Source organism: Hyla sarda, chromosome 1 (assembly GCF_029499605.1).
Source record: "Hyla sarda isolate aHylSar1 chromosome 1, aHylSar1.hap1, whole genome shotgun sequence".
Lineage (NCBI taxonomy): Eukaryota > Metazoa > Chordata > Amphibia > Anura > Hylidae > Hyla > Hyla sarda.
In genome coordinates, this window is record NC_079189.1 from 359,916,093 (window position 1) to 359,935,916 (window position 19,824).

The following is a 19,824-nucleotide window of genomic DNA, read 5'->3' on the forward strand; positions in this document are numbered from 1 at the left end:
ATATTTACCCAGTCACCTAATGGGCATTTCTTTCTCAAACAGTTCTATGGTTATTCGTGACTTAACCCTGCGCAGCGCTGCTAGCTTTGGCTCTTTCCATCTGATTCGCCTTCTCTACGATGAATACATGTTTTATTTAGTTGAACACAGAGTTGCCCAGGCAACTGGCGAATCACCAATAGCTGTCATGGGAGAGGTGAGTTTGTCAACATATATTTTAGAATGGATCTCATCATGCACTATAGAACTTACCCACTGGATAACCAGATTTCAGAATATTTCTGGTGGCCTCCAATAGGAATAACAGTAATCCATAGGTGGGAAAAAGCGAGCTGAGATTAGTGAAGAACTGGATAAATAAATAACATGTTATGAAATTGGTGGGTTACCCTAACCTTTCTATAAATTATGCATTTGTTGTATGAGGGATATTGATAGTATTCATGTTCATTTTTAGGGCACCTATATAATTATGTAATTGAGTGTCACATAATCGATTTACACTACTTGGAATTTCCAAACATTCCAGTTAGGGATGAGCGTATCATTCCGACGAATCAGAATTTGTTTACGAATTTCTGGAAAAATTCGATTTGCAATGAATGCGAATATTGCCGCGATTCTATCGCTTCATTAAACACCATTTACTGTGGTCCAGGCTCCAGGGCATTTAAAATGGCGGATCCACATGTAAAGACATGGGGCAAGGAATCCTGGGAAGGCGGGTAGGCGGGATGACCCTTAATCACATGCAGCATGCAGCCTATCAGCAGCCAGCCACCCTGTGATGTCACAGCCCTATATAATCATCAGCCATCTCTGGTGCCAGTCACTTCAGCCTTTTATTGCAGAGAGAGAGAGAGGGACAGAAAGCAGTGTGTGTTGCACAGAAAAGCATTTTTACAGCAGTGATTCGCCTCCCAGTCACATCAGCGTTCTATTGCAGAGAGGGACATAAAGCAGTGTGTTGCACAGAAAAGCTTTTACACAGCAGCAATTCACCTCAAGCCCAAATCCAGAATAGAAGCACTGATAGGGAAGGGAGTGAGATTGAGAGAGAGAGAGTGCAGTTTTGGGTGTAGTACACAGCGATTGTATGCTGCAGCACTAGTGTGTACAATAACTGAAAAGTAGCCAGCCAGTTAGGGTGAGCAGAGCACTAAAAGCATATTGTCCTCTATTAAGTGTAACCTGTGCGTACATCTAAGTGGTGTACCATTTTGTTCCTGTTAAATTCTTAAGGGCCTAGATACTGTAAAAGGCCAGGCAAAAGTACACACCTGCTGGTGTTGTAGACAAATACTGTTTTAAGCGTTCTGGAGCACATTGTCCTCCCCTCATAAGTGGATACCACATATGTACATCAAAGTGATGTACCCTTTTGTTCCTGCTAAAGTCTTAAGTGCCTAGATAGTGTGAAAGGCCAGCCAAAAGTACACACCTGCTGGTGTTGTAGACAAAACAGTTTTAAGCATAGTGGAGCGTATTGTACTTCCCTCATATACGCACTAAGTATGTCAGGCAGAGAAGTGCCAGGAGGTGCACAGAGGTGTGGCAGAGGCCTAAATTCATCAGGCAGAGGTTGCAGCAGACTAGGGGCGAGTGGCAGCAGGAGTTGCAGTGAGAGGCTTGATCTCCCAGTATCAGCTAGCGGTCGTGTCTCGACCAGCAACCCATCTGTCGTCATTGATAGGTCAAGATGGTCATCCACTTCATCACAATTGACATCTGACACCCCCAGTCAACAGTCGGTGGGTTCCTCAGACATAACCCTCATGGCCCAGGAGCAGTCCCTGTGTCAGCAGCTATTGCCCAGCCAAGAAGTGGAGGAGACATCCGCCGCTTCTTCCCCTAGGCGGACAAGTAGTGATGAGGAGAGTGGCGTGAGAGGTGGTGTTGTGAGCGTTCAGGCTCCTGAAGCAGACACTTTTGAGGAACCTGAGGAGGACATCAGTAACGTGCAGACACAACTCGATGATGATAAAGCTGATCGCACTTGGGAGCCGGGTGCAGAAGGGACTTCGTCATCATCAGGAGAAGAGGGGGCAGGTTGCCTGTGAGGCAGCAGCTAAGCCAGCAAGGGGGTAGCATGGTTGGCAGTCAGCATGGTGGCACAAGTGGAAAGTCTGAAGCCAAACATGCCCGGGGTAGACTACCTGCTTCGCGGCGGCCTACCTTCCAAAAAGGTAATGGAACAGGGGTTCATGGAGTAGGCGGCAGTAGCAGTCAATCAGTGCAGACTGTTGGTGGGAAAAATCAGCTACTCGGCGGTGTGGCAGTTTTTCATCAAGCATCTGGAGGATGTTAACCTGGCCACATGCAAGATGTGTTGGTAGAAGGTGAAGGGTGGCCAGGGTCCAAATGTTGGCACCAGGCCATGCGTCAACTTATGCAGTGTCACCATAGAGTGGCCTTGGAGAACCATGGCTACGATGTGGTATTCCAACCTGCTGCATCACCCAGTGGCACGCTGCTCCCTGTTTCAGCCAGTCAAAGCTCCACCACCTCAGCCGAAGTTTGCTGTGTGTCATAACCATCTTCTGTCGCTCCAGATGCTCCTGCTCCTCCTCAGTCATTCCGCCAGCAATCCATCAGCGAAGCCATGTCCAAGAGACATCAGAATGTGCCCACTCTTCCAACAGCACCGAAGCTGAATGTGCTCCTGTCCAAGTTGCTGGTGCTGCAGTCCCTCCCTTTTCAATTGGTGGACTCTGCACCTTTCAGAGAACTGATGGCTCATGCCGAGCCGAGGTTGAGAGTCCCAAGCCGTCATTTCTTTGCAAGTAAGCAGTACCAGCCCTTTACAATTTTGTGGAACAGAAGGTGGGCCAGTCCTTGAGCCTGTCAGTGTGTACCAAAGTGCAGTAACTACGGTGGAGCTGTAACTACGGTCAGTGAAAATACATGTCCTTTACATCCCACTGGGTGATTGTAATTCCTGCACAGCCACAACAGCAACTTGGACAGGTCACGCGGCTTCCGCCTCCATGCTCTCAAGGGCGTTAGTCCTGCGAAAGAGTGCGACTCCGCCTCCTCATCCTCCACCGTGTCCTCAGCCTCTACTTTACAGACAAGTCTCAGTGCCCCTCCAGCATACCATGTGTGCAGGGCACGGTGGTGTCATGCTGTTCTTCACATGGTTTGCCTTGGCGAACGGAGTCACACAGGGGAGGAACTGCAAAAAGTATTTCATCAAGAAATTGAATCATGGCTTACTCCACGAAAACAGGAAATGGGAACCATGGGGACCAACAAGGGAAGAACATCTTGTCTGCGCTGCAACAAGGAAGCCTGAGTCATGCGCCCTTCATGGCACACGTGTTCAATCTGGTTGTCAGGTGGTTCCTGAAGTGTTACCCCATCTGCAAAACATCCTAACAATGGGAAGGAAACATTGCATGCATTCAGCCACTTGTACACCGCAAAGCACACCCTCCTTGAGCTGCAGCGTCAGAACGGTATCCAACATAGTCTGATTTGCGACATTGCCACACTTTGGAATTCCACCCTCCATATGTTGGACTATAGGAACAGAGAAAAGCCATCACCGATTTCTTGATGATCCAAGCGGATAGGGGGACTCCCCTGTGTAACTTCAATGTCAATCAGTGGCAGCTCATACGTGAAACCTGCCGTTTGCTCTGGCCCTTTGAGGAAGCCACATTATTAGTCAGTCTCCAGGATTACGGGATCAACAACGTCATTCCACTGCTTCATCTACTACAACATGTGTTGGAAACAATGGCTGGTCAGGGAACTGGAAACATGGCACCTACATCTGACAGCCACATGAGCCCTGTGGGGGCTGAACTGGAGGAGGGGGGCACAGTGGAGCACAGTTTAGGTTTTGCGAGATGGGTGTTTTTTCTAGTCATCTGACAGGAGAGGAGGAGCAGCTAGAGGAGCTTAGAGGGTTATGAGGAAGGTGAGCCAGTGGACCCAGACACACCGTGGCAGTATGCAGTGGAGATGGAGGCAGAGAGTCCCTCCGAGTCACTTGCACAAATGGCACAATACATGCTCATTTGTTTGCGTAGTGACCGCCGAATTGTCACCGTTCGGCAGCGGGATGACTTCTGGCTCTCCACCTCCACCCATTGAGAGGGAGGACAAACTGACCTACTACAGAGACATCCTATGTAGTCAGTTGGCCGATGCCTATCTGCGCCATCGTCCATCCTCTCGCAGGTCTGACTCGGGGGGGTGGGGGTGGGGGGTGCCTCTCCGCTCACCTTCCACTGCCATCGCTCTTGGAGCAGGACCTGAACCAGCAGGTGGTGGCATACCTTCACATGACCATGCCAACACTCCTTGAAGATCCACTGGACTTCCGGGCAGCCAAACTTGATTTGTTGCCACAACTAGCAGAGTTTGCCCTGGAAAAGCTGTCCTGCCCGGCCAGTAGTGTGCCATCAGAACGGGTGTTTATTGCGGCAGGGGCCATTGTAACCCCCAAGGAGAATTCGTCTGTCCACGAAAAATGTGGAGAGACTGACCTTTGTGAAGATGAATCAGGCATGGATCAGCCAGGAAAAGGAGGGATTCAGCTCACCACTGTGCGGTATTGGATGGAACAGCCAGGATTTCCACCCACAAATGCCTGATGCATCAGAGTACATTGACCATGGTGCCACACTAACACTTCACAAATATGGATAGTGCTAAACATATTTAAGGCGCTGCTCCCCAGTTACAGACATTCCTCCCCATCAGACGATATGCATTACATAAAACTTATCTTTTAATAATATCCTTAGGATAAAATAGATGTACCCAAATGTTTTTTTTAAATCAAACAAAAGGAGAGGTGTGCAAAAAACACCATGTGCCACCTACATCACCAAGTATTGTTATTGTCAGTAGGTGTCACGTGGTGTTTTTTGCTTTTCTTTTGTTTGATTTAAAAAAAATAATTGGGTCTATGTATTTTATCCTAAGCATGTTATTAAAAGTTAAGTTTTATGTAATGCCCTCAATGCTTACTTGTGCACAATAACTTTTACGAAAGAGATCATTTTCTTCTGCCTACCTGCTTTAGCTACTATTCTGATCCTGCCACCCGCCTGATGCCACACATGTGATGCCAAGTTCTCCTTTTTGTCACCCACATTCGTCACCAGGTAGTTGTATTTCCACCCACCGCACCACTCTGTCACTGGGTCACTTTCAGGACTCCTGATGCTGCTGCCACCTCCAGGCTGTCTTATTCTGCCACCCTATGTTCTCGTGCTGATGCCACCTCCAGGCTGTCTCATTCTACCACCATATGTTCTCCTCATGCTGATGCCAGCTCCAAGCTGTCTCATACTGCCGCCATGTGTTCTCCTCATGCTTCTGATACCTCTCCAGGCTGTGACATTCAGCCACTATATGTTCTTTTCATGCTGCTGCCAACTCCAAGCTGTGTCATTCAGCCACTATATGGTCTCCTCATGCTGCCGCCACCTCCACGCTGTGTCATTCAGCCACCATATGGTCTCCTCATGCTTCCGCCACCTCCAGGCTCTGTCATTCAGCCAATATGTGGTCTTCTAATGCTGCCGCCAACTCCAGGCTGTGTAATTCAGCCTCTATATGTTCCCCTCATGCTGCCGCCACTTCCACGCTGTGTCATTCAGCCACTATATGATCTCCTCATACTGATGCCACCTCCAGGCTCTGTAACTGTGCCACTCTGTGACAGTGATTCTAATAGCAACGCCTCTGTGCTGCATGTCGCTCCCGTATCCCTGCCGTATGCCGCCTGTATGTAATGTATTTCAATAAGCCGAACGGAGTGAAATGCTGACTCCGGTCGGCTCATTTTTGCCCCGTATGCGGTTTTCCCACCGGACCTAAAACCGTGATCAACCACGGTTTTAGGTCCTGTGGAAAACCGAATATGAATAACAGTATTATTTCACTATCCCAGCACACGCCCTTACAGTTTTTACAACAAGGCAAAGTGTTATATTCCCCTATTGAGGCTCTCTGTAGGCCAAATATAGCCGTTTTTAATAGCGATTTGCCACAAATAAATTCGGACCGAAGCAAATTTTGGGGGAAAATTCGGTGAATCAGCCAAATAGAGTTTTTCAAAAATTCGCTCATCTCTAATTCTAATCATTACATGCTGTTAACAATAATGTCTCATGCAGGAAAGTAGCTATCGGGGGTGCAGAGGTAGCAATACCTTCTTGGCTTTTTGACTGGAGGTAGAAGGGGGGGGGGGGGCTCAAATGCACCTCTACCACACAAGACACCAGTGTTATAAATGACACATTGTAGGTTGGAGGCTTTATTCCAGGCCTGTGTTAGGAGCCAGGAGCTTTAAGTGACATTTCTGCTTTCTATTCCATAAAGGGGGGGGGGGGGGCAGGGGGGTCTCCTCCTAAATTTATTTAAAAAATAAAAAATACTGCCTGACATGCGGAATGGAATGGCTTGATAAATTACAAGCTGCTGTTCCCATTTCATTCTGTCAGCACAGTGCCAACCTAGCTTAGACTTTAATACCATGGTTTTTTTTTTAAATGTGAACCTGTTTTTGCTTTAAGCGTATCTACAATACATCTCAAAAGAGCTTTGTCAAGGCTGAACACTAATACTGCACCATGAATTTGTGGATGAAAAGTTTGCATAGCTCTGCTCCTTTTAATAATGTTGCTGAATGGAAATGTAATGTGTTTAAAGTTTTTTTTTTACTCTGTATACAATATCTATTATTAAAATATAATTGCAGTCTCTACATTTCTCTATTACTCTAATTTGAATGGTGCTAGAAAATCATTAGAATAGAATGTCAAGGTAGTACAAGTAAAGAAAAGGAATTAGTATTGTATTCAAAGGCACTGCATCTACTCCCAACATAGTTTTTAAAGGTTGTCTTAGAGCTATGGTGTATAGCTTTTATTAAAATTTGGGTGCCACATTGTCAAATTGTCAAGGTCTGGAGTACAACTTAAAGAGGACCTATTACGGGGCTACCTCTATCCCCACAATGCGTTTGTAAGCCCTTGTTAGAATAAACACATACTTGCGCTATCTAGCAAGATTGCACTGCATTATAGTAAATAAGTGAGTTTTTGCAGTGAAAATAGTGATATTGTAACAAACAGAAAGATCTTGCATATACACGCTAATGCAGTGCTGGTTAGATCATTTTAATTCTACAAGGGTTCAGCAATGCATTGTGGTCGTAAATGTAGCCCAGCATGGTAAGCCGGGAACATCTGGTAGGACTCTCTTGCACCGAATATTAAGAATTGGTTGCTGCGTCATGGGGGGGGGTCTTGGTCAGGCAGCAGTGAGGCTGCCTGGTCACTGGGTCATTAACCCTGTGGGCTTGGTGTCACAGCCACCGTGGTTGCCGCCAGTGCTACACCAGTGTTAGTTTAAGGACGCGCTCTTATTAGGTGACCTTGAGGTGGTGATTGGGCTTGCACGTTTTGATCAAAAGGTACACTAACAACCTGTTAGTTTTTAAATTATGCTGAGAAGCAAATAGATCATTGTACAATTTGTTGATCTGCGGCCATGTTCTGTTTCTCTACAATCTCAATAAATATTCCATATATATCATAGTTAATATACCCCATTATAAGTCACAAACAGTTATATAAAGACAGCAGAAGGTCCAGAAGTGACTTGGCTAGGGTCCGGATGGCACTAGAAATTCTTCAAAACAGTTATGTCTCCGTGTGCACAACCCATGCAGATGAGCACATTACTTACTGCAAACAGTGTTTTCAATACTCAGTGTAACAGCATAATCCTCCTACACATGAAAGCACTTCATTTGGTTGTTTATCTCCCCTACATTTTTATTTCACACGCTTAGTAAAAGACTTGAAGGGTTGGTGCATGAGACAAGAAATTTATGGAGCACCCAAGAGAGGAGATCAGTCATGTCCACCCCCTCAGGTCTATCCTGGCATATTTTGGTTTGAATGTATGTATGCAGCCTCTTGGCCAGTTTGTGCACCACTGGACCTGAGGGCACTATGAAGTCCTTAAACTGCTCAAATTTCGACAGTGTTAACTTTCCAAGAGGATTGATTGCAATTCATCTTACAAAACTGTTTGTCTTCAATTCTTACAGTTTGGTGACATAAATGATACATCTCCTGGAAATATGGAAAAAGGTAATCTGCTTTCAAACTTGTAACATGTCTTCTGTCTGTGTCTTAGCAGCTTCTTCTCAGCTTGCTTAATACTCTTTATACTGAGCTCTTCATGCTGATCTGTAACATACTGCATATGTAGAACTTGTCATCTGTATGGTTCTGACATAAAATATACTCCGGAGCTGTCATTCATTTTTTGTAATAAAATTACCTTCATAATGAAGATAAAAATACTAATGCCCTTTGAGACCATGATATTTGGCTTATTAAGCTGTCACTGTATCAACAGAGAAAACCCAGACAGAAGCCTAGATAAGCACTTGCAGCATAAAATAACCCATAACAACCACCTTACAATATCGAGTACATCAGTGACCTTCACAATCTACCATCCATGAAGGAACATTCGGCTTTGCTTATGTGATTGTGCTTTAGTTGTATGGTTAAAATATTAAAATGTTACTTTAAAAATGTACCATTTTTTCTTCCATTAAATTATGGTTATAAATAATTATTTTTATCCCTCCATGATTTGAGTAAGAGATAGATTTTGACTTAGTTATGAGACATAGCTCATATGCTACACTTATCACTTAGCAGAGTAGGAGAGAGGAAGATGGATTGTGGTATTATCACATACATTTTGTCAAAAGAAAACAGACTATCTTCTATATATTGTTGATCACCTTCTTAAAAAAGGGAGATATCTCATATTTTATAGCAACTTAATTTAGTAAAAATGCATATTTAGATGTTGCTACATTTCTTATCTGCTCTTATTGCTCCTTTGTAACCCCTGTTAGTCCATTATATTAGTCATATACACCAATCAGCCATGACATTTAAACAGTTGCTTAATTTTGTGTAGGTCTTTTATAGAGACATGGACACTACAAGACCTCTAAAGGTGTTCTGTGGTATCTGGCACTGTAATCAGGGGACCCTTTAAAGGACAAGTATCATGTAAAAAAACATATCCCCTATCCGAAGGGGCCCCTGCAATCTCCAGTTTAGAGCCCCGGCACTCCTATACAGCAGCGGGTCACGACCCCCGCCCAAAGCGGGGGCCGCCATGCCCCCCTCCATATAGTTCTATGGGAGACCCGTTCGGCAAACTTTGACTCTCCCATAGAACTATATCGATGGGGCTTGTTGGCCCCCGCTTTGGGCGGGGTTCTCGACGCGCCGCTGTGTAGGAGAGTCGGGGCTCCTTCAGATAGGGGATAAGCCTTCATAGATCAGAATTGTTTTTCTAGCAAATCCACAGATGCTTGATCATATTGAAATCTAGGGAATTTGGAGGTCAAGGCAATATCTTGAACTCTTTGACATGTTCCTTAAACGATTTAATTTCTGCAGTTGCAGTGTGCCATAATTTAGCTGAAAGAGGCCACTGCCAGTAAAAATACCATTGCCATGATGAGGTGTAGATGGGGTGCAACAATTTTTAGAGCATACTGTTCACTTGCTGCATTAAATATCCCACCCCCTGACAGGTGCCATTGTCAGGATATAATCCAGATTAGGCTGGGTTCCCATCACGTTTTCAGCCATATGTGACCACATATGGCTGGGGGGGAGCTAAAACCAGGCGTTCCCGTATCCCTGCCATATGCCGCCTGTATGTAATGTATTTCAATGAGCCGAACGGAGTGAAATGCTGACTCCGGTCGGCTCATTTTTGCCCCGTATGCGGTTTTCAACTGGTGATCAACCACGGTTTTAGGTCCTGTGGAAAACCGAATATGGGGCAAAAATTAGCCAACCAGAGTCAGCGTTTCACTTCGGTCGGCTCATTGAAATGAATTACATAGGGGCGGCATACGGCAGGGATACGGGAGCGCCCGGTCTTAGCTTCCCCCAGCCATATGCGGTCCCATATGGCTGAAAACGTGATGTAAACCCAGCCTAATTCACTTCATTGTCAGTGAGTGTAAATTGGTTGTCCAGGGAATCCTTGTTTTTGCCTGCCCCAATCCCTCACCGTTCGATTGGTACCTTGTCCCATTGTTCAGCACTCCCTGGTATCACTCTTGACAAGAAGTACCTATACAACCAATCACTGTGAGGTCACCACTGTGGCCACTGATTGGCTAAATGGACCCTTTTTTTTTTATGGAAACTAAACCAGGAAGTGCCATGCAATAGGGCTGGGCACCATCAGAGGGGCGGTGGGGAATCGGGGTTACATTTAACTCAGAAAAGGATGGGTCTGTTATTTTTTTTTTATAGTTTCTTCTTAACCTCATAACGTTTTTTCCTGGCTTTCTTCATGTAACAAGAAGTGAATGTAATTATTTGGTTATATATATGAAGATTGCTTTGATTATATGTGCAGACAATTAGCCTTTTCTCTTTCTTACACTTTCCTCCTTTCTCTTTGTGCTAGTTTCATGGTTGTTTGTTTGTGCAGATGAGGGCAGCGATGTTGAGAGTGAAATGGATGAGGAACTTGACGATTCAGGAGAGCCCCCAGCCAAAAGGGAGAAGACAGAGTTGGGTCAAGCATTCCAGGTGGGCTGCATGCAGCCATCGCTGGAGGGTAGCGTTCAGCAGAGCCTGGTTTTGAACCAAATACACAGCGAGCACATTGTCACAAGCACTCAAACCATCAGGCAGTGCAGTGCCACCGGGAATACCTACACTGCAGTCTAGTGAATATAAAAAGCTTTCAAAACAGAATTGTATAAATATATGTATGTTGGGTTGAAATTACGGAAGTAGAACAGAATATGCCTAAAGGTTGACTGTTGTCAAATTTTTGTTGTGACCTTAACTATTTTATCAACCTAAACCCAAGCACAGCTTAATTTCCCTTAGAGTGTACATTAAGATTTTTTTTTTTAATTATTATTATTATTATTATTGCTTGGTTTTAATATTGCATTTTAAGATGTTGTTTTCTGTTTTTTTTCTTAATGTTTCTTAATGTCACTGGATTTTTTTTCCTTGTTCATATACGTATATATATTTTATTGCTGGGTTTATTGTACTTAATAGTTGCACTTCTTTAAAAAATGTTGATCACTTACACTGGAGAAAGAAGGTGCAGCAGTATACACATGACATATATATATGGGGAAGACCCTGTATCTTTGTAAGATAAGATATTTATATGTATGAAGGTAAATGTTTTGGCTGTTGTTCTGTTGTACAAAGGAGAATTCAAGCTTCATCTTTTGCGTCCTACAAGTCAGTATCATGACCTGCATGAAACCGTGTGGTACGCTAAAGTTGCGATATAAGTGAAAAGTAGGCTTTTGTCTAACAGTAAACAACGCAAACAAGTTCCGTTAATCGTATCCATCTTGTTTATAATGATGTTTGTAAACTCTGGGTTTCACTTAGCGGAAGTGCATTCTTAGATACTTTAAAACATCAACATTTTTGAAAAATATGAAGTGCACACTCAGCTCCTCCGTTGGGATACTACTTATTTTGCATTGAGTTCCACTGCACAAATACTATATGCCATTGTGCATATCTGATAATAGATGGTATGAAACATAACAGAAAGGACACACAGTGACATAATTCTTTAACCTCTTCACCCCTGAAATCATTCATGCAAAGATTTGAGATAATCGAAAGAAAGACTTAAAGAGAATGTAAAAGAGGAACTATTGTCTGTTGGCAGCTGAACTGTACAATTTCAAGACTGGATGAAAAAAAACTCAGGGAAGATGGGGTTAAAGACAGAGTTGTGCTAATATGATGAGGACCAATTGCAGAGGGTTTTGTCCCTTCTATCCCAGAAACACTCTATTTCATAACAGTAGTTTATTCTGCTGCTATTACATTGTATATATAGATTCATATATATATACATATATATATATATGTGTGAAGAATATAATTTATAGAATGCAAGGAATGTAGCAATCTGCATAGTATTTAAGAGTGGAAACTGATAACCAGGTTCTTGGCTGTTTTTGATACCGGAGTTAAAATATTACAATTTCTGAGACTACTATTCACGTAAGCTTCCTTGGGTTCTTTTGGTAGAAGAGACTAATTCTTACACGGCACTTTGCACACGTGTACTGTTATTATTCCACCAATTTTATGTTATCACAAGTGATACCAGTACAGTGAATGAATTCTCCTATATTAAATACATGAGTGGAAGAAAAAACATTTTGGCTCAGATGCCTACAAGTCATATAGTTGGCAGAAGGGATTTAACTTTTAAGCTTTAAGCTTTTTTTTAATTATTATAGATAACACTGTACTGAAAATTTACTCCAACTCCATTTGGTAAGGACACCAAAGACTGAAAATAAATAATGTAAATGTTTTTTACTGCACAGGTCGGTAATGCTTCCACTCTTTAAAGTGATCCCAATATCATAAATGCTGTTTATCAGATTATGCAAGAAATTGCTCTGATACCATTTCACAATAGCTCTCAGGTTTGTCCTCATCTTATGGCATTCCACACACACAGGTGCTAAGAATGATAGTTGACTCGTGTCCTTTTAGAAACAGAAATAGGTATTATGATTATGATTATGGGCTAACATGCATACATAACCTTACAATACAGTACCTGATAAAACTGACATGTTTTATGCTAAGATGCAGGCCTGATCATAATTAAGGCTAAGAGCTACATCATGACTAAGAGCTACATCTCAGCCTAAAACGCGTCAGTTTTACCATGTACTGCCTTGTGACGTTACGTATCTATGATTTAATGTTATAGCAAGTTTTTTTTTTTTTTTTTTTTTTTAAAGGACACAGGATTAACTTTGTACCTGTTACTACAGCATGATCAGCAGCAGAGACATAAGCAGAGCCTGTCAGTAAATTTTATAAATTTTTCAAACAAAAGAAATTGTCAAGGTGCCTTTAAAGGAAGCTTTTTTTGGAAGGAGCTTGTATATATTTTAACCCCGGCATCAGAGGCTGCTCTATTAATGTGAGTAGTGTAAGGTGTGAGAAAAAAACTAATGCTTGTGTAATACATTTTAGGCAGTGTACCTGGCACACCTCATTGGAACTTCTCCCCATCCGTGTAAGGTTTAAACAGGTGGCTAGACACACCATTGCCATTTAAGAATGTACATCAGGGATCACAGTACCTCGCCTATTTCATGGTGCCTTAAACAGAACTGAAGCTAAGGTGTAGTTGTCGTCTTTATTTTCTTTATTTCTTGTTATTCATTTTTCAGCAAGGTGTGCCTGTTTTTAAAGCCCACGTAGCTGCGTGGGGAAAGTCCTAATTTTGTAATGAATTAGTAAATGCGTTTGGCTCTTCTAGAATAAGAATATACAGATGTTTCATGTGTCTCCTGATCCCCTATTTTGTAACTAAATGTATTTTGCTTTAGTGCAAGTAGTATTTTATTGGGATTGTGGGAATTGTTTCAATAGTCAGCTAAAATATCTAAGGCTTTTTAAGTTGTAAGGACGTATAGCTGAGAAGAGCAAAACGCGTCAGCAGGCATGCTTATTAGAACAAACTTTTCTTGCCAAAAGGGTCAGCATGGCTGCAGTTATGGTTAGCCCTTCAGAAACAGCAGGTAGTGCAATCCAGTAAAAACTCTTGCATAACATGTCCTTTATGCACTGAGGTCATCCTGATGCATGGTTTACCTATGTCCTGAACAATGCAAAAAATTTAACTAAAATAAACCTTGATTAATACTAACTAATGTGAAAAGGCCAAGGATAAATATATGGTTAGAAACATAATACATTATTATACTGTAGACAATAAAATGTGATCATTTTTTTATTTATGTATAAATATGTATATACAACCCGCGTTCATTGGGAATTGATAGGGATAAGTCTGGTTTTCCTGACCAAGTTCTTATATTGGAAGCACAATTCCAATAATTCTATTATTTTAATGATAAAGACCCAATGATGAAGACCCAAAGGAAGTTCTAGCAAGTGCATAAATGATCCAACAATGTTACAGATTGCAATGCAGCATTTACTTGAAATATCCAATAAATTATAGGCAAAGAAATTCTCCCAAAAGACTCTTACAATGAATATTACTTTTTATTTCACAGTCTACGAAAATATATTATTTTAATTGTGCTATTAGTAAAACCACTACTTTCTATTTGCAGAGTAATGTTCTAGATGAAATCTTTTATATAACAATGACATAACTGATAAAAAGGGCATCTTATGTGGTAATGGGTAAAACCTCACTAATCTTACTTACAGCTACTTCTGGCAGATACAGTTGCAATAGAGATTGGCACCCACCAACCAATAGTGTACAGAACTCTAAAGGAGAGACTTACAGTACTTGCTTCTATTATACTCCCCATAGATTTGTTAGGAATCTCCATGACGTGAACATCCCTTATCTTCTCCATTCCATTCAGAGATGTTTGTTTCTTTTTTTCTTTTTTTGTTTACTATGCCAAATAAGCATATATAAAGGTGCTGTTTTGTTATCATTGTTAAAGGGGTACTCGGGTGGAAATGTATCTTTTTTTTTTTTTTTTTTTTTTTTTTTTTTAAATCAACTAGTTCCAGAAAGTTAAACAGATTTGTAAATGACTTCTATTTAAAAATCTTAACCCTTCTAGGACTTATCAGCTACTGTATGCTACAGAGGAAGTTCTTTTCTTTTTGAATTTCTGATCTGTCTGACCACAGTGCTCTCTGCTGACACCTCTGTCCATGTCAGGAACTGTCCAGAGCAGGATGGGTTTGCTATGGAGCTTTGCTCCTACTCTGGACAGTTCCTGACATGGACAGAGGTGTCAAAAGAGAGCACTGTGGTCAGACAGAAATTCAAAAAGAAAAGAACTTCCTCTGTAGCATACAGTAGCTGATAAGTACTAAAAAAGGATTAAGATTTTTTAATAGAAGTAATTTACAAATCTGTTAAACTTTCTGGCACCAGTTGATTTAAAAAAAAAAAGTGTTTTCTACCAGAGTACCCCTTTAAGAATATGCTCAGCAAGGTTCAAGAGTAGCTATCCTTTACAATATGACAATACAATATTGTGGGTCACACCAAAGTTATATTAGCTTTAACAGTTAATAACAGCTTCATTTTAAAATGCTAACTATTTGTTTGACATAGGCCCGTCCTGGGAACCATGTGTGCCACTAACACATGAGCAATATGTATTGTTCTTCCCTTTTTCTTAAAGGAATACTGTAGTGGAAATTAATTTATCCCCTATCCAAAGGATAGGGGATAAGTTATAGATTGCAGGTGGTCCGACCGCTGGGACCCTCCGCGATCTCTTGTACCGGGCCCCGGCAGTCCACAGGAAGGATTGTTCCGTCCCCGCATGACACAGCGACTGACACGCCTCCTCCATGTATTTCTATGGGATACATGGAGGGGGCGTGTTTGCCGCTGCGTCATGTGGGGACAGACACGCCCCCTTTCTGCTGGCTGCTGAGGCCCTGTACAGGAGATGGCGTGTTGTCCCAGCAGTCGAACCCCATTTTCCACTACAGTATTCCTTTAAAGAAAATGGAAACATTAAAGGTTATCCAGGAAAAAAATGTTTTTTTATATATCAACTGGCTCCAGAAAGTTAAACAGATTTGTAAATAACTTCTGTTAAAAAAGTCTTAATCCTTTCAGTACTTATGAGCTGCTGTATTTGAGTTGTTCTTTTCTGCCTAAGTGCTCTCTGATGACACCTGTCTCGGGAACTGTCCAGAGTAGAAGCAAATCCCCATAGCAAACCTCTTCTACTTTGTGCAGTTCTCGAGACAAGCAGAGATGTCAGCAGAGAGCACTGTTGCCAGACAGAAAAGAACAACTCAACTTCAGCAGCTGATAATTATTGGAAGGATTAAGATTTTTTAATAGAAGTAATTTACGAATCTGTTAAACTTTCTGGAGCCAGTTGATATATAAAAAAAAGTTTTTTCCTGGATAACCTCTAATGTTTCCATTTTCCAGAATTCCTAACCTGCTTTGCATGATAACAAAGGCTTCATCTCCCCATGCATAACCCAGTTTTTACACTATTATCAAATGGGCACCCTAGAGATTTAAGACACTTGTAAGGAGCCTAACCGGGTAAAAATAAAGTGTTGTAAAGAGCCTAAAAGGGTAAAAATCAGGAGGAAATGGCATGTTGAAAAACCATTGTGCCATGCCATCTATGCAAGACCTATCAGAATATTCCTGGGAGACCATATTGCTTACAGGACAAGCAGATCTGCTCATATAAAGTCATGCTTACAGCATAGTGGAACATGTTGGTGCTATATCCAGATAATAATGACTAGTTATAACGGGTTCTATTTCTTCAATTTTATTCCATTTTTTTAGCATTAACATGAAAAATGTTTTGCGATTCTTCTAAACAATCCACTTGTTTGCTCTCAGGAGTACATGGCATGATTCGAGAGGCTTTGGTGCTGCTGACACTTCATTTATTAATAATGAATGGCTGACTTGATTACACAAACTGCTTTAACAAACCAATTGAAAATGTTTCCTTCTTTTTACAGACATACTGGAAATTCTTGTCACATTAATCTGCATTATTATTCATATTTTCATGTTTTTGGCAGAATGCACATTATGGTTATTACAATCCATACTCTAGCAGTGCAAAACACTATCAAGCCGGCATCCCATGTCATATAATTGTGGCCCAATTACTCTTGGTAATGACAACTTTCTTTAAAGGGAATGTGTCACCAGATAAAAAATAAAAAAAAAGAGGTATTTTTAAAAATTTTTGTATAATATAAAGGGACAGCCATATTGCCCGAGTTTCCATTCTTCCCAAATTACAGCATTTAGATTAGTGGACACCCTATTGACATCTATTGGAATGTTTTCTAGGCATGCTTTGTGACCTGTGCAGAGGTAATTGTGCGGTGAAGGGCAGGAGGGAGGCTGTGTCCATCACCTATTGTGAATGGCCCGATTTCATCTTATTAGTGTCACCATTCATTGTTATCTTGTCTCTAACAAGAATAATCGGACTGCTTAGTAGTTTTCTCCTCCCGTAGTGTCAGCTTTTTATCTTATGGAGTAAACCACCAAAAATTCTTAAAAACAATGTTAATCTTAAACGAAACAGGTCATTTTCTTATGACACATTCCCTTTAAAGGCTATGTCCACCTTTGCAACCAGATTTTTTTCCTCAGTGCATCTAAATAGAAAAAATGAAGCAACTTTGCAGTATGTCTTGAGTACACATTTCAGATTCTATTATATAAGCTAGTTGTTTTGTGGCCCCTATTGCTCTTGGTAATGACTACGTTCCTTAAAAATGACTGCATGAATCAAATAGTACAAGTGAGGCTATGTGCATGCTCAGTTCTTTTGGTCCGAAGTTTTGGTCTTAAAAAAAAAAACAGCTTTATATGTCTATGGGTTTTCTTTTTTCCTGCTATTTGGTCTATTTTTGTGTTGAATTTTTAATGGTTCTTTTTTTTATGTATTTTTTTCTGTAGTACAATTTGCAAACCATCTATATTCTGGGCTTAAAGGGGTTATCCAGGAATTGAAAAACAGAGATAATTTATTTCAAAAACTGCTCCCTATCTGTCTCCAGGTTGGGTGTGGTATTGCAACTTGGCTCCATTCAATTCAAAGGAAGTGAGCTGTAGAACCACACCCAACCTGGTGACAGACGGGGACTGTTTTTTGAAAGAAGCTGGCTCTGTTTTTCTATTCCTAGATAACCCCTTTTTAAAATGACGCACAAAAAAAGCTCTAACAAAAACAATTTTTTTCAGCCATAAGCAGCTGAAAAAGGACCTTGCTCTTAATTTTACAGCCATGAAATTATTGTTGAAATATTAAACTGAATGGGAGTTATCAGCTCTGTTTTCTGTTCTATGGAGCGTAACTTAAAAAAAATCTTTAAAAACAACTCTTTTTGGTATTTTTTTGAAGTAATAAACTGATCATTCACGGTTTCAAAAATGAACCAAAATACTGTGTAAACATAGCCTGGATATAAGAAACTCCTTCCTAATTAGGCTCCATTCCTCTACACCCCCCAACTTTTTTATTTGTTCATCACTAAGGGGAATCTGTAGAACAGAAAGTATTTAGACTTTAAGTTTCACTGAAAGATTAGGTTACAATGCCTATAGACATCTTTAAGGAGGGGAGACATAATGAGGGAGTCAGTAGATCTGCTGAGTCTCTATGTTTCTACCTCAATCCCTGCATGTCCTATGCAGGGATTGAGGTAGAAACACAGAGACTCAACAGATCTACTGACTCACCCAGTATTGGATTTACAGCTTAAACTGCTCAGTAATGCTCTATAAATGTCCTCCATGCTGATACTTCTGAGAGTCTGCTACAGAGAGGTAGGATAGCAGTATCCCCTGTTTTCTGTGTGTACTTAGTGTATGGGAGCCATCATAGAGATTAATATCTGTGAAGCTGGGCTCAAGGAAAACTGACACTCAGAGACTGAGCCTGCAGAGGGGTAACCAGGTGAAACATGAAATAGTCATGAGTATACATGTTCTATTGTTTTGTGTTTACAGACACTTTACTCACCAATATACAATTCAAATCTATAGCAAAGTTGCTTTATTTAACATTGTAGATACACTGAGGCAATACATTTGCATTGAGGCAAAGAATGAGCTCACTAACCTTGCCCTGTATCCAAAAATGCCTTGCTAATGCAGCAGGCATGTTCATGGTAGTCAAGGCTCGGGGCATGAGGTCTTTTAGCTCCTACTGCCCTAGCCACACCTGTACATCCAGCTTTTTTGAGCTTGGTTGATCTACGTAGAGTTCTTATTCTAGCTAATTTAGCAGTATGTCTTTATTTTTCCTTAGGCACCTTCTACACTCCCAACCATTTTTAATGGTCTCACATTTCCATTTATGCATTATTCCCAAAGGTCACACGTTTTATATTAATATGATGTGGTAGTGTTGTTTCCTTGTGGCTTTTGGTGGACAGAGTATGTTTAACCAAATATGTATAGAAAACTAGAGAAATATGTTGAAATAAATCCATGTTAACATAATCTACATGGTAGGTTGATTTTGACACACTGCTGACATGCTCCCTTAAACAACGCTAACCGTTCATTTATCCACATCAAATCCTGACACCTGCCTGTGTCTGCCATATTGTAGCTTTAGGCAAGTTATACAGTAAGTAGCCTCAACCCTTTCAGTGCTAGTTATGCATCACTTTTAATGAATAGGCCTTTCAGTGTCGTAAGGGGAAAAAAAGAAAAACTCTTCTGTATAACCAATAGTCTTGTCTACAACCTGTGGCAAGTATTTAAAAAAACAAAACAAAACAAAAAAAACGATATGCACTACTTATTTGGAGAAAAATACAAAAAAAATACAAAAAAACTGGAATAGAAACATAATACTTTATATTATTTAAAATGTTTACTGTAAATCTGTTCTTAACCCTTTGAGCATTGTAATAAAATGCAGGATACTCATTTAATGGCTTATCTCTATACAGAGGAGCGCATTTATGAAAACCAGTGCAAAATTGAAAGAATAGCCCATGGCAACCAGTGAGTACGTCTTTACGACTGCAGTTGACTATATCATTGGCTGCTATAGGCAAAACCTCAATTTTTTAAAATTTGCTCTCATTTTCATGAATTAGCCCCAGGCCAACCAGTAGGCCCGCCTCTTCTATATTTTATCAGGGTGTAAGTTGAAAAATAAAATGCAGTACAATATTTTTTGGACCAGAGATGTAAAATATATAGTTTGTAGTAGAGAATCAGCATAGATTTTTAATATTTTTCCTG

General features: G+C 41.0%; 1 protein-coding gene across 15 annotated transcripts in view; it reads left to right on the top strand.

Moving 5' to 3' along the window:
• Positions 1-14,472, top strand: part of RFX3 (regulatory factor X3) — a 245,319-nt gene extending 230,847 nt beyond the window's left edge. For 11 of the 15 annotated variants that reach the window (XM_056522517.1, XM_056522508.1, XM_056522457.1 and 8 more), the window contains 3 exons: positions 43-196; positions 8,081-8,123; positions 10,495-12,757. In XM_056522517.1, the coding sequence (XP_056378492.1) occupies positions 43-196; positions 8,081-8,123; positions 10,495-10,760 (463 nt within the window). In that variant the 3' untranslated portion in view covers positions 10,761-12,757. Of the gene's footprint in view, positions 1-42; positions 197-8,080; positions 8,124-10,494; positions 12,758-13,079 lie in introns of those variants that run through there. The other 4 variants (XM_056522495.1, XM_056522447.1, XM_056522536.1 and 1 more) reach the window with 4 other exon arrangements.
• Positions 14,473-19,824: the final 5,352 nt, after the last annotated feature.